We start from the raw sequence: 15,112 nt of genomic DNA, 5'->3' as shown, positions 1-15,112 counted from the left end.
CACACAATCTATTCGGTCTAATGAAGGAAAGTTTGTCAGTGCTGCAGGGGACTGTGGTCAACATTACTTTTTTATGAACAGAGAAGGAAACAAAAAGAGATGAAGTTCAATTCATTATGCAAACCGTCACTTGTTACAGCAGTTCCAGTGCTGTGAGGGTACATCCGTCGGGATAGGAATGTTTGCTAGTCTCAGAAAAGGGAAACAAAGCTGATCAATGATGAAAAAGAATTTCTCCTTCAAGTACAAAAAAGTGTAACAAAAACTGTTGATCGGAGAACAAGGTTGAAGGTACAGTTCAGAATGAAGGCTGATGGATGATTCAAATAAAAACATCACAATGGCCCCAACCCATTCTGCTTTTGTGCTGCAGCTAACACAAATTACTGTGCATGAGATTTAGCAAGTGATATTGCAATTTTTGAAAATTTGTGTGTAACTGCATTAAAAAAAAGACATTTGTTGAAACAGCGAACCTTTGTCCTCAGTTTGACATTGACCATCATGTGAAAATGATTTCTGCAGCTCAACATTAATCAGTTATTGACAGCCTTCAATAAACTGTACTGGGTCTGTTAATATCCTGGGATAGTAGGCTGCTCACTGATGCTCCAGTTCCAACCAGGCAATGGGGAGGAGTAATGAGTTACCTGATGTCATGTCCTTGACTGTGTTGCCCGTAATATTTAAATTGGGTTAGACAAATAATTGTTAAAGATTAGAAAAAAAGCAAGATCAGGAATCATTTTAGTTATATAAATGTAATTCTCAAATCAACCAAAATATAAAAAAAATTATAGAACTTACCCTTGAAGCTATAACAGAAAAAATGCAGGCAGTCACTGGAAGTAATAAGGTTTTAGTGTACCTCAGAGGAGTCTAAAAGCAAGAAATAAAAAGACAGATTAATAACAACTACTACTTTCTGCTAAATTACCTGAAACCAGTTATGAAAAGCTAGGATAAGTTCAGGAGCCGGAGCTGCAGACGCAAGTCAGACTTACAGAATTAACCTGAGGCTTTTACATCACAAGCCCTTCTCAACTCTCACAAAGAAAGATTAAAAACCAGGGCAAATATTGCAAATGGACTTTTAAACCCAATTACATTTGAGACTATTTCAGGTATCATGGTCAGAATATAAATTAACAACCTGAAAATATTAGGTCATTCAATTACTCAGAAAGCCTGGGTGGGCTTACTGAGTAGAGCTAGATCACAGTTTCAGGAGGATCAATCATACACATTAGTTTAGGCCCATCACTCAAGCTGGGAGGCACAGGAACCCCTTAAAGTCTTCTTAACTTTGAGAGTATCACATGACCAACTCAAATCTCATGTTGCACAACAACCAATTTTCAGAACAGGCAGAGAAGCCATCATCGCAAAAAGGAGAAACAATCCAGCCAAACTGAAATAGCAATATCCAAACATTCCAAATCACAACCAAATAAGTGCAATAGGAGCCTGAGTTTCAACATGGTATTATTACTCAATTTCCAGGCACCACTGTATAACCAAATTGCTGGTATGAGAATATACCCACTCCATATGCTTAAACAGCTGTTCATTGTTGGGTTTTCTATATTGCCTATGGGGTGCAAACTTCTGACATCTAAGCTATGGTTCTAAAATGATTGATATTCCATCATACAATAAATGTACCTTTTACCCAAAGAACTATCGGAATCCAAGAAATGCATGTGAATCTTTCATTTCCTTAACTCATTTGGTTTTCTCTCAGAGACACTTTCTTCATCTGGTGTTACTTCTTGCTGTCCTAATTGTTCCCTCTGGGGTCAATGAACTTCATCCGGGCAAGTTGAGGGGCATTTTGAAAGACATCAATAGTGTCAACTTTGTCAGCTTTGAGGATTATGAAGTCATAATGGGCAATGTTCTCAGGATCTCCAAGAAACCCCTGAGGCAAGGAAGTGCAGACAAGAGAATCATTGGCTACACTCTGTAGAATTTACAGGAAGATAGGCAGATAAGATGAAGGTGAAGAAAATTAGTACACCATCCTTTCCCTTGAGCCCACTTTGCCAAATACAGATCATGGCAGATTTTCTGCCTGAACTCCACTTTCTTGCCCATTTCCCTTATCCTTTCCTAAGACAAAAAAAGCCTTCTGTCTTGAATATATTCAATGATAGAGTATCCATCAGCCTCTAGAATAAAGAATCCCAAAAGGTTCACCAAATCTGAGCAAAGAAATTTCTCATCTCAATCTTAAAAGGTCATTATTCAGAGATTGTGCCTACATGTTCTAGATTCTAAGCCAGCAGTAAACAATATTTCAATATCTAATTTGTTAAGCTCATTCAGAACCATTAAATAAAACTGAAAATCACCTTTCATTTTCCTGAACTCCAAAGAATATTTTCCAATTTGTTCAGAGAGAAACTATCCAGTAAAAAACCCTTTCCAGATGATCTGTTCAACTTGGGCCCACGCATCAAGGAAGAACACCAGGCTTTCTATCACTTACTTATTCCTCTTCACCCGCAAGTCTATTAGTACATGGCAAGTGTTTAGATTCCTTTGTTTACTAATAGACAGACTGTAAGTGCCAAAGAAAATGAAAGGGAAGCACAACGTTTTCTCTCACTCAGCTGCCTTGTTAACCTAATGAAACAACATGCAATTGAGCAGGAATTGGCTACGCAGCTCCTTGAACCTCCTCTGGCATTTAATAGGATTATGGAGACTCATATCTCTCGATTACGTTAGTAGCCGTACGTATATCAAACTCAGTCTTGAACATATTCATTGACAGAGTGGATATATAAATTACATGTGGACTTCAGTGATGGCCCTTTGCATCAATAAAATAACTGAAAAGTGAGTATACACAATAGAGTGAAACCACCCTCCCTGTAAATTCAATAGGCTAATCCCCTGTAGATAATGGAATCCAAACCAATGCATTGAGCATTTCACAAAAACACCTTTTTTTTAAAGAAAAGCAGTTTCCAGAATGACATTGGCCAAATATCTGCAGAGATTAAAACTTGTTAAATAAACTTTACGGTATTTTTCTTCAGACTGATAAATTATTCCAAAGATCAACCTGCTTCACCTGATGACATTGCTCCATAAAGTGGGTGTATGGCCCTCCTAACCTGACAGCAAAGTGAAAATGTGTACACAGCAATGTGTACTGGATTCCTTGCCTCTTAGCCTGACATCACTACTATGGACAGTTGATACACAGGGCTCTTAGACTGACCGACCCTCTGCTAAAGTAAAAATCACGTCTTTAAAACCAGGAAGGCTTGCTGCAAGGTTTGAAAGCATGTAGCTCAATACTCATTGTGAACACTGTTTGTATAGCTGTGGGCCACTATTGGCTCCAGACAAACTGGAGCTGACAGACGATGTACAAAAGTGGAGCTTTGGTTGGCCATAAGTAGCAGATTGGTAACTGGTCACCAGTCCACAAACCAATACAAAAGGTCTCCTGCCTCCCAATATTTATATGAATGGGTCTCAGAAAGCTGAGCAGCTTACAGCTGTGAAGATAATACAGGAAGAAGCATCAACCACCACCAGCTTAGGTGCTATCTCTGTTCTCTGTAGTAAAAGGCACGTTAAGTCTGATGAAATCCTGTTTCCTTCAGCAGCTGCTTTGCATTGCAACTTTTAGTTGATAAGTCACCTTTTATACCAGTAATTTGTGAACTAGAAAAAGCAAGACTAAAAAGCGGTATTCTGATCAGCACTTGATCCATCTCAACAAATTCTGTGAGCAACAAAATCTACACTGCTGTCTCTGTTTTCTTTTCATCCGTAACACACTACCTATATTTGTGTAGGTGTGCATGCGTTAGGGATTAGACTTTTAATTAGTGGAGTTATTGCTGATGGTTAATAACCAGAGTAACTAAGTGTAATAAATCATAATTCTTGTTAGGTCAGAAACATGTCAACTTGGGCCTTAAAAATCAGATAAGTCAGGAATCTTTGCGTACCGTTAAAAATCTTTAGTTTTTGTGACAGGTGCAGGAATAGCAGGGTTGATGTGCAGCATACTAACTTAGACAGTTACGATACAGAGAATGGATACATATGGCTGCTAGCACTACAGCTGACAGCATGGTTACAAGAGGCCACTCACAGGGCCTCCTTAAAAGTCATCATTTCACCCGCTTCTTGGGATGCTTTGCTAAACAAGCCAGTATCCCTTGTCCTCACTCTTTCAGTTGATATTTCCACACTTACACAAGTGTCTGACTAGCCTACAGGGTTAATATGGATGTGATCCATAGTTTCCACCCTATTCACTGTTGACTGACATCTCAATGTTCACATCAATCTATTTTACATACTTAAAAAAGTACCTCAATTTCCATGAAATCAAACTCCACAGCACACGTGTACATCAACGTGTCAAAATCCTTGTAACTGGTGAACTTAGATTTTAGTAGATTACTTATGTGCGCCTGGAAATAAAAGGAAACATATGGCTAGAGAAATTAATGAGCACAAGGCGACAATACATTAGTCTTAAAATTGATCACAACATAGATTAAAACTTGGAACAAACTGATGTGGGAAACAAACAGAAAAACAATACACATATCAAGTGACCTGAAAGAAAGTGTACTTCAAGTTTGAAAACCATTATTAATGACTGCAAGTTCACCTTTGCCACAAGGTGACTTCTCTTAAGTAAATCCAAACTAACTTACAAACAAGAAGAAAACTGCCTGAAAAATGTGACGAAAGGTTATGAACATGTGGCCAGTCATGATCTAGGCATAATTGATGACAAAGACAACTAACAGGAGATCTGGGTATATTCATCAATTTTCACTCCCAACTCACCCTTTACACCCTTGGAAAATCAGTGAAATAACCCATCAAAATTCCCAGAATGGACACTGCTAGCTGTAGATATTTGGGAAGTTTACAAGACCATTGTTGTTCTCCATTTTGCTAAATCATTTCAACAGGCAATAGCACATTGTATATTTTTTTTCTGCACTTGGACAAAGGGTTATTCATTTGGAATGACAGGATGAACGACTGACAGAAAATCTACCAAAACTTAATCGCTTCTAGAGCACTTACCTCTGCTAGCCAAGAATCTACCTACATCTCCTAACACATGATTGCAAGGTAGTAGCTCTTACATATCTTTCCTAAAATAGATAGATACTTACATCATCTGCAACTCCTAATAACTTAGAAGCAACGAATTTGAGCGCTACAGTTCCAAGAAGCCAGACAGCTCCTTTAGCCACCTGCAAAATTATACAAATATTGAGAGTTTACTGTTTACACAATCACAGAATGGTTCCAGCACAGAAAGCCTTTAAGCCTATCATCTGTACTGGCTGTGAAGGAACAATTCACCTGTTGTCACTGTGTCACCTACTGCTTGCAGTCCAGCACAGTCTTCCCTTTTCATTTCCATCTTGAATGATTACTTGAAATTGCCTTCATCACAGATGCTAACTGTGCATTCCAGACCCTAACTACTTGCTGTGTGAAACGTGCCCTTATTCTGCCATTGTTTCTGGTTCAAATTACCTTATACATAAGTGTTCTGCTTCAATATCTTCCCACAAGCAGGAACAGTTTCTCCCTACCTACTGTCCAATAATTTTATCAAATCTCCTATAATCATCCCCCCCCACAAAGAAAATAATGCCCAACTTCTCCACCTTTCTGCATAATTGTAGTTCTTCATCCCTCAAATCATTCTCATTAATTTTTTTTCATCCTCTGCAAGACTTTCAAATCACTGTTAAAATGTGGTACCCAAAACTGTAAGCAATTCCCTGACTGAGACCAAATAAATATTTTAACATAACTTGCTATTGTACTCAATGCCCTTACTAATAAAGCTGAGGATGCTGTAAGCTTCATTACTCAATCTTGTAACCTGTTCAGCCATCTTCAATGATTTGTGCACAATACACCCTGGGGCCCCCACTCCTGTATGCACCCCTCATACTAAATATATAGCCTTTCTGTATTATTTCCACCAAAATGAAACATTTCACATTACACTGCATTAAATTTCATCTGCCATTTACCTTCTCACACTTACAAGTCTACATCCTTTTGACTTTTAGTACCATCAACTTCATGACCACAACACCTGCAACCTTTTCATCATTTGTAAATTTTGAACTGGTGCCCTGACGTAAGAGTCTATCTTCCTAGTTCCTAAATGGTACCAGCTGTCAGTTGGCTGCCTTTTTATTCTTTATGTACCAACTTATCTTTGTAGAACAGCGTTGTGTTTTATAGAATAAACAAACAAGTGAAAGCCTCAGTTGGATCTTAAGTTCCTGTTTCATTCTATTATAGACAGGCGTAATCACAGAATGAAAGATCAAAGAACTAATGGAAACAAACTAGCTATTTTTTCATAAATTATAACAAAGTTTTTCAAAAGTATAACAGTATCACAAGTTCTCAAGATGCAAAATTAAACTAAAACAAAAATGAGATTTAAACAATTCGTAATTCTGCTTCCATCAGTGGTCCCTTTATCAAAAAGGCAAAGAGTCTTTCTTTGAAAATAAATTTATTGAGACTAGCACGTTATAGTCCTTCATTAGTCCACCAATGAAATTTTTCTGACCAAAATGTGTTGCCCCATTAGGTACCCCTGTAAAATGTTTCCCATAGTGATGTACCACTGTACTTTTGAAAACTTTTGATGTCTATCCTCAGAAAGCTTTGGCTTGATTTTTGGAAACTCAGCATTACAGTTTACTCTTTTGATAAGGTCATTAACATTGTACGCCTCAAACATCTTGTCCTGCTCATTTACTTCCTTCAATGGAGGTGAGAAGCTGTGTATCAGTGTTGTTTCTTTTCCACAGGAACATTGGAAAATGTGCAATTTTAAAATTGATTCAAGATTGCGTTCATCTGATGATTGATTTGATTTATTTTTCCCAGAGAGCATAGAACTAAGGAATAAAAATACTGCAAATAAATATATGCACGACAGTCCAGTCAACAGTACAAACGACTGCCCTACACTTTGCAGCTTGGATTTCCCACTGGGTGGAAGTTTGAATGAAGTGTGGCAGACTGCCATTTATGCCTGCCCGCTTTTATAACAATCAGTACTGTTGTAATTTATAAAGGCAGCATTATTCAGTAGTTTGGCTGTAATCCTGCTTTAGAAATGCTTCTTGTTCAGAGCTTGGCCATTTGGGAACATGAAATAGGATTCAAAGATTTGTTGCAAGCTTAAAAGGGACATAAAACACCATTGTCAATTCTATGTAACCAATTCAAGAATGACTCAAAGGGTCATAGTGAGACAGAGCACACTAGATTCTCTATTGTTCAGATAGCATGCCTGGGGAAGCAATATATTCTGGCACTGTACAGCGCAGACTGCAGCACCAAGGGAGATAATGACAAATGGTAATCAGGGCACGTGTATCAACTCCATTACTCCAAACTCAGGAAGTCCAAGAGAGAGAATTAATTTACTCATTGTAATAGATTAACCAAGATATCCACCTTTTCCAATAAAGCACTGTATATGTATTTAATTGTTACAGAGTGTTGTCCTTGACACTATTAGGTAGCTTAAATAGATTATCATGTATGCCTGAAATTGCATGGTTCCCTGCACCTGGAAGAATCCCTTTATTACATCCATGCATTCCTTCATAAGAATCATGCATGAAAATGCATCTTGCATGCCCACGTATACACCTTTTAAGTGCCCACTGTTAGCTCAGTTACACTGCCTAAAGCTGGAACATGAACGGGTAACTAACTTCTACCATCATTTCTCAAAAAGCTAAATAGACATGAAAAAGAGTTGCAACATGAAATAGTCACACAAAACTGATCCCTCATCCAAAAGCACAGTTGTAAACAGGCTCAGCACATTGAAGTCTATACAAATCATAATTTGATAGTTAATGGATTGAAAATACTACTTGTAAAAAATGTTACCTTGCAAATTATTTTGAACCCATCAGTAAGTGATTTTGATATATGCCCTTTTATACAGGATTTATGTAATTTGTTTCAGTGATATTGATCGTTTGCACCACAAGATGAAATGTTGTCACTGTGACCATCACTGGGCTATTTTAAACAATCAAGCTCACATCACCACTAGTATATTTGAAATAAGCTGATGCCAATCTCAGGAGTGGTGTTGCTTCTAAATTCCAGGAAAATGGGGATTAAAATATACAAGCCTATATTTTTACATTCTGAAGTCAGAATCTGGGGAGCTGCACATTATGCTACTAGAGATTAATTCATTTAAAAAGATTATATCATGTGTGCTGTAGAAAATGCAACTTACCCATGAATATGCAATAGAATGTGGCCAATATGTACAAAGACGTGATCTAAAAGCAACCAATCCCTGAGGGGTAGGAAAAAATAATTGTTAGTGATGATTATCACAGGCTAACCATAACAGAAAATCTAACAGAATTTTATTTCCAGGAGGGCAGCATTGTAAAACAATGTTATATCTAACATGTTTGCACTTTGCCATTTCCCACCCTTAACTGATTCTTTCTGACACCTCAAAACAGTCAAGACTCGTTATGGCCCAGACTTCACAGTCAATGGCAAAATGGTCACACTCATCATGGAACATGAAAGAAGTTATTCCTAAAGACCAAGGCTGCTCCGATGTGGATTCCCTTTTCCAAACATTATTTGCAACCTGCTGCCAGTAGTAAGGGAGGCAATGGCCTAGTGGTATTGTTGCTGGACTGTTAATCTAGAGACCCAGATTACGTTCTGGAGACCCAGGTTCAAATCCTGCCATGGCAGATGGTGGAATTTGAATTCAACAAAAAGATCTGGAATTAAGAATTTAATGACGATCATAAACCCATTGTCGACTGTCAGGAAAACCCATCTGGTTCACTAATGATGTTTAGGGAAGAAACTGCCATCCTACCCGGTCTGGCCTACATGTGACTCTAGACCCACAGCAATGTGGTTGACTCTAAACTGCCCTCCCGGCAATTAGGGATGGGCAATATATGCTGCAACGTCCTCATCCCATGAATGAATTTTTAAAAAATGCAACAGTAATGAAATCATGCAGGATAAATATTTGTGTATTATCATTGAAGGGAGCAGGATAGGCAGATAAACCAGACAGTAAAGCATAGTGTTCTCTTTTATTAATAAGGGCATAGAGTACAAGAGCAAAGAAGTACTGTTGAACTTGAACAAGGCACATGTCAGACCTCAGCTGGACTGCTGTGTACTGGGTGCCACAGCATAGAAAAAATGTGCATGTGCTGGAGAGAGTACAGAAGCAATTTACAAGAATGGTTCCAGTAATGAGACACTTCAATTAGGAGTACAGATTGAAAAATTGAGATTGTTCTCCTTCAAAGGGAGGCTGGGTGACATTTGACAGAGGTTTTCAAATTTATGAGGGCTAGATTGGGCAGAACGTTTACAACAAAAAAAGGGGCACAGATTTAAAATAATGTGCATATGAAACAAGAGTGATGAGAGAGTGACCAAAGCTTAAGTTAGAGTCAAATTGTTTTTACTTTTGAATTGTGCTAGGTGAAGCATGGCCTACAAATACCTACACACTGTGATGGTAAGGTCACCGTTACCAGTCTACTTCCTGAACTTGACTGGAGGTTTGAATTTGGACATTCAGCCAAGTGAACAATCTAAAATGAGTTTCGACAAAGCGTTATTACCAGAGATGTTAATTCTACTTCTTCTGCCATACGTACTGCTTGGCTTGCTGAATAAATCAATCATTTCCTGTTAATGCAGCAAATCCTGGTTGCTTGATATATCTTCAGCATTGGGTATACTAAACAGAGTATGAAAATTCGGTAATACCCCATAATCCAGAAGTGACAAATGCCACAGCTATAGTCCACTGTCTCAAGACAGTTGGCTGCCGAGTACCACATCACACAAGTACATTGATGTTTGCTCTGCAAACGACTGCATTATACACCCTGAGCCAGTCACCACGTAATTTTCCAGCCAATACAGAAAATCAGAGCAATGTTTTTATGCTACTGCAACTATTCATCAAGTTCTGTTTGCAGGAACAAAAACAAAATTGCTAGAAAAACTCAGCAGGTCTGGCAGCATCTGTGGAGGAGAAAACAGAGTTAACGTTTCGGGTCTGGTGACCCTTCCTCAGAACTGATGGCGGCTGGGAAAACATCAGTTTATATGCAGAAAACAGGGAGGTGGGTGGGGTTGGAAGTAAACAATAGGATAGAGCCCAAAGAGAGAGAAAGACAGTTGGACAGACAAAGGAGTTGCTGACGGTCAGGCTGGGAGGGTGAGTAGTTGTTAATGGGGACTGTTAGTGACGAACAAGAGGGGGTGTGTAGTGGTAGGCTGTGTGGTAACAAGGCCTGGTGTGTGGGGTGGGGGGGCTGGGATATGGGGGAGTTTAGGTCCTAAAATTATTGAAATCAATATTGAGTCCGGAGGGCTGTAGGGTCCCCAAGCGGAGAATGAGGTGTTGTTCCTCCAGCTAGTGCTGGGCTTCACTGGAACACTGTAGCAAGCCGGTGACCGAGATATTGGCCAGGGAACAAGGAGGTACATTGAAGTGGCAGGCAACAGGTAGTTCAGGGTCTTTCTTGCGAGTAGAACGTAGACGTTCTGCGAACCAACCATCAAGTCGACGCTTCGTTTCCCCAATGTAGAGGGGACCACATTGTGAGCAGCAAATGCAGTAGACTAGATTCTTGGAAGTGCAGGTGAAGTGTTGCTTCACCTGGAAGGTATGTTTGGGCCCTTGGATTCTGGGGAGCGAGGTGAATGGGCAGGTGTTGCACCTTCGTAGGTTTCAGGGAAGGTGCCGTAGGGCTGTGGGGAGGTGTTGGGGGTGAAGGAAGTGTGGACCAGGGTGTTCCGGAGGGAACGGTCCCTGCAGAAGGTGGACAAGGGCGGGGAGGACAATATGTGTCTGGTGGTGGCATCTTGCTGGAGGTGGCAGAAATGGCGTCTGACGATCTTCTGGATGTGGATGCTGGTGGGATGGCAGGTGGGGATAAGGGGGACCCTATCACTGTTGTGGGAGCAAAGAGAAGGGGTGAGGGCAGAAGTGAGAGAGATGGGTCGGACCCAATTGAGGGCCCTGTCAACAACGGAGCTGGGGAATCCTCAGTTGAGAAAGAATGTTGACATTCGGAGGCTCCCTTGTCGAAGTTGGCCTCATCTGAACATTTGCAACGGAGACGGAGGAACTGAGAAAATGGGATGGAGTCTTTGCAGAAAGTGGAGTGTGAGGATGTATAGTCTAAGTAGCTGTGGGAGTTGGTGGGTTTGTAATGGATATTAGTGGCCAGTCTATGCCCTGAAATGGAAACAGAAATGTCGATGAAAGGAAGGGAAGAGCCAGAGATAGATCAGGTGAAAGTGAGGGCAGGGTGGAAATTGGAGGTGAAATTGATGAAGTTTTCCAATTCTTGATGAGACAGCGAAGCAGCACTGATGACATCAATGTATCAGAGAAAGAGTTGTGGGTAGGGGCCGGAATAGGACTGGAACAAGGAATGCTCCACATACCCCATGAAGAGACAGGCATAACTTGGGCCCATGCGGGTACCCATGGCAACCCCTCTTACCTGAAGAAAATGAGAGGAGTTGAAAGAGAAGTTGTTGAGGGTGAGAACAAGCTCGGCCAAGTGGAGAAGGGCGGTGATGGGGGGAGTGGGGGGATGGTTCAGGTCTTTGCTCCAGGAGGAAGCAGACAGCCCTAAGAACCTCCTGGTGGGGAATGGATGTGTAAAGGGATTGCACGTCCACGGTAAAGAAGAGGTGGCTAGAGCCAGTAAATTGGAAGCTTTGAAACCGGCGTAAGGCATCAGATGAATCATGGACCTATGTGGGTGGGTGGGGTGGTTGTTTGCAGCAAGTGAGATAGAGAGCCAGAACAGGAGACAGAAAGCAAAATAATTTGAGAAAATGTAGGGAGAAGGACTAGGATAAGAATATAAAAATAGAAAGAAAGAGCTTGAATGTTCTGGCTAAATGTTATAGATGTGCTTGATAGAACGTACTTACCCAAATGACTGCCAGAGATGAAGCGTAATAGGAGCATAACAGCATGGCATTTCCAAACATTAACACAAAACAAATAAGCAGGGATATCTGTGGAGGGAAGCAGTAAAAGGTAAAGATAAAATGCTTGAAATCTGTGTAACCTCTCACCAACTCCTCCAGATACCTCTGAAGGCTATCTTTAATCCAAAAACATCAAATCAGTTATTTCATAGTAGACTCCAAAGAAAGCCAGAGAGGAGAATCTATTTTCTTTTCTTTATTCATTTGTAGGATGTGGGCGTTGCTGACTGGCCAGCATTTATAGCCCATCACTAGTGGCCCTTGAGAACATTGCAGCAGGCTACCTTCTTGAACCACTGCAGTCCACCTGCAGTGGGTTGACCCACAATGCTATTAGGGAGGGAATTCCAGGATTTTGACCCAGCGACAGTGAAGGAATAGCAATATATTTCCAAGTCACGATAGTGAGTCGGTTGGAGGGAAACTTGAAAGTGGTGGGATTCCCATACGTCGGATGCCCTGGTCCTTCTAGATTGAAGTGGACATGGGTTTGGAAGGTGTAGGCTGAGGATCTTTGGTGAACTTCTGCCGTGTATCTTGTAAATAGTAGCAGCAGTGTATACTGAGTGTCAATAGTGGACGGAATGGATGCTTGTGGATGTGGTGCCAATCAAGTGGGTTGCTTTTTCCTGGATAGTGTCAAGCTTGAGTGTTGTTGGGGCGGCACTCATCCAGGCAAGCGGGGAGTGTTCCACCACTCTCCTGATTTGTGCCTTATAGATAGTGGACAGGCTTTGAGGAGTCAGGTGGTGAGTTACTCCTGCAGTATTCCCAGCTTCTGAACTGCTCTTGCAGCCACTCTGTTTACGTGGTGAGGCCGGTTGAGTATCTGGTCAAAGATAACCCCAAGGGTGTTGACAGTGGGGGGTTCAGTAACGGTAACACAATTGAATATCAAGGCAAAATGATTAGACTGTCTCTTATTGGTGATGGTGACAGCCTGACATTTGCGTGGCACAAATGTTACTTGTCACTTGTCAGCCCAAGCCTGGATATTATCCAGATCTTGTTGAATGTGAACCTGGTCTGTATCTGAGGATTCATGAATGGGGCTGAATGTTGTGCAATAATTGGCAAGCATCCTCCCTTCTGACCCTATGATGGAGGGAAGGTCAATGATGAAGCAGCTGAAGATATTTGGACCAAGGACACTACCCCTGAGGAACTCCTGCAGAGATGTCCTGGAGCTGAGATGACTGACCTGCAACGGCCATGATCTGTGTGTCAGGTATGACTTTAGCCACCAGAGACTTTGTATGTACAGTGAAGAAAGGAAGAGCAAAGAATAAAAATGTGGGCACACAACTGTGGTTAAAACACTCGAAGACCAATCGATATTCACACACTGATAGTGCTGTGTAAGCCCCAAAGATGCTACCCTCCTGACTTCACAAAGAACTGGAATAGGACCTGCTTCTCCAAAGCACTGAATTCAGTTCCAAATCTTACCACTAATTATATCAAAGAAACCATAATCTCCACAGCCACATTCACACTCTGGGATTTTATCTTAAAAGCAATTAAATACTGTTTCAAATTAACTTCTATTGTTTGGTGCAATAACAAACAGATCACTAACAAGACAGACTATTGAATTTTCTGATGAAAAGTCATTGAGTGGAAATGATAACTTCGTTTGTCTTTCCACAGATTGCTGCTTGATCTACTGGATAGTCCCACTATTCTTTCTCTACTTTAGATTTCCAACATCTTCAGTATTTTGTTTTATACAATTTTATGATGGTGCTTGAATACAAATGCAGAAAGAAGACTGTTCCTGATGATTTAAAATCAGCATACTGAGAAATTATGCAAGGAGTTTTTGTTTATAGCTCTGGAGCCTAATCACTCTAATCTTTCTTACCTTTGTTTCTTGTCTGAAGCCAGAAGCACACTAAACTATTTCCTCAGTCAAATACAAGCTAATAGTTCAACTAAAAATATCATAAATATTTTTAATTTAATGCTCTTATTGTCAGAAAAAATACAAATGAACTTTCTTTTCAGCCAGCAGTCTATTCTGTTAACATTCTGAATATAATTTGAAGCAGGTTACTTTCGTCACATATTACCTGTGTGATTCTACAGATCTTCATAAACTGAAACCAATATTAGAAGCATACCTTCTTCAAACCTCTGCCACCATCCAATATGATCATGACTGACCTTCCAACAGATCTCCACTTTTCTGCTGACTCTCCTAATTTCCTTAAACCAAAAAATTGTCTCAGTCTTAAATAGGTAACACCAACGTAGCATCCATAACGTCTGGGCTACAGAATTCTCAAAAGATGAAGAAATTTGCTCTAAACTCTACTTACATGATTGATTCCCAATCACTAATGTGTTCTAGATTGAACAACCAGAGGTAACAATGTATCCTTCTACCCTGTCAAGACCCTTTAGAATCCTGTATGTTTCCCTAATATCACCCCTCATCTTTCTGAACTCGAGTGTTTAGACCCAACTTAGACAGCCTCTCATCACTGAGCAACCCTCACATGCCAAAAACAAATCTAGTAAAACTTCTTTTACTGCTTCCAGTCCAAGTAAATTCTTCAATAGATGCAGAGGCAAAAACTACAGTAGTCCTGGTGTAGTTTCACAACAGCCCTATATAATGAGAACAAGACTTATTCTCATAATGCAACCCCACTTACTACAGCAGTCACAATATTATCAAAAAAACTATCATCTCCACAGCCACATTCACACTCTGGGATTTTATCCTAAGAGCAATTAAATACTGTTTCAAATTAACTTCTATTGTTTGGTGCAATAACAAACAGATCACTAACAAGACTATTTTCACATTTTCCATGACATTTTCTCCTGTCTTTGCTTCTAAGGGACCGATGTTTACTTTAGCTACTCTTCTTTTCAGATAATCTAATAATCTGCTTTTATATTCCTGGCTAATTTAATATCATGTTCTATCTTTAATCTTGTAAAATGAACTGTTTGATCATGGCATGCTGGTTCTAAAACTCCCAGTCCTCAGGCTTACTATTACTTATGCAACATT

The 15,112-nt window shown here is 40.1% G+C and overlaps 1 protein-coding gene across 3 annotated transcripts in view; it reads right to left on the bottom strand.

The window, feature by feature from the left end:
* dpy19l1l (dpy-19-like 1, like (H. sapiens)) overlaps window positions 1-15,112 on the bottom strand; it is an 82,009-nt gene that overhangs the window by 39,579 nt on the left and 27,318 nt on the right. For all 3 annotated transcript variants that reach the window (XM_048529391.2, XM_048529392.2, XM_048529393.2), the window contains exons 11-15: window positions 12,028-12,114; window positions 8,306-8,368; window positions 5,169-5,249; window positions 4,344-4,445; window positions 808-879 (exon numbers count right to left, since the gene is read on the bottom strand). In XM_048529391.2, coding sequence (XP_048385348.1) covers window positions 808-879; window positions 4,344-4,445; window positions 5,169-5,249; window positions 8,306-8,368; window positions 12,028-12,114 — 405 coding nt within the window. The remainder of the gene's footprint in view (window positions 1-807; window positions 880-4,343; window positions 4,446-5,168; window positions 5,250-8,305; window positions 8,369-12,027; window positions 12,115-15,112) is intronic.

Source organism: Stegostoma tigrinum, chromosome 5 (genome assembly GCF_030684315.1).
Source record: "Stegostoma tigrinum isolate sSteTig4 chromosome 5, sSteTig4.hap1, whole genome shotgun sequence".
Lineage (NCBI taxonomy): Eukaryota > Metazoa > Chordata > Chondrichthyes > Orectolobiformes > Stegostomatidae > Stegostoma > Stegostoma tigrinum.
The sequence above is the reverse complement of the archived record's forward strand: the minus strand, read 5'-3'. Positions and strand labels throughout refer to the sequence as shown.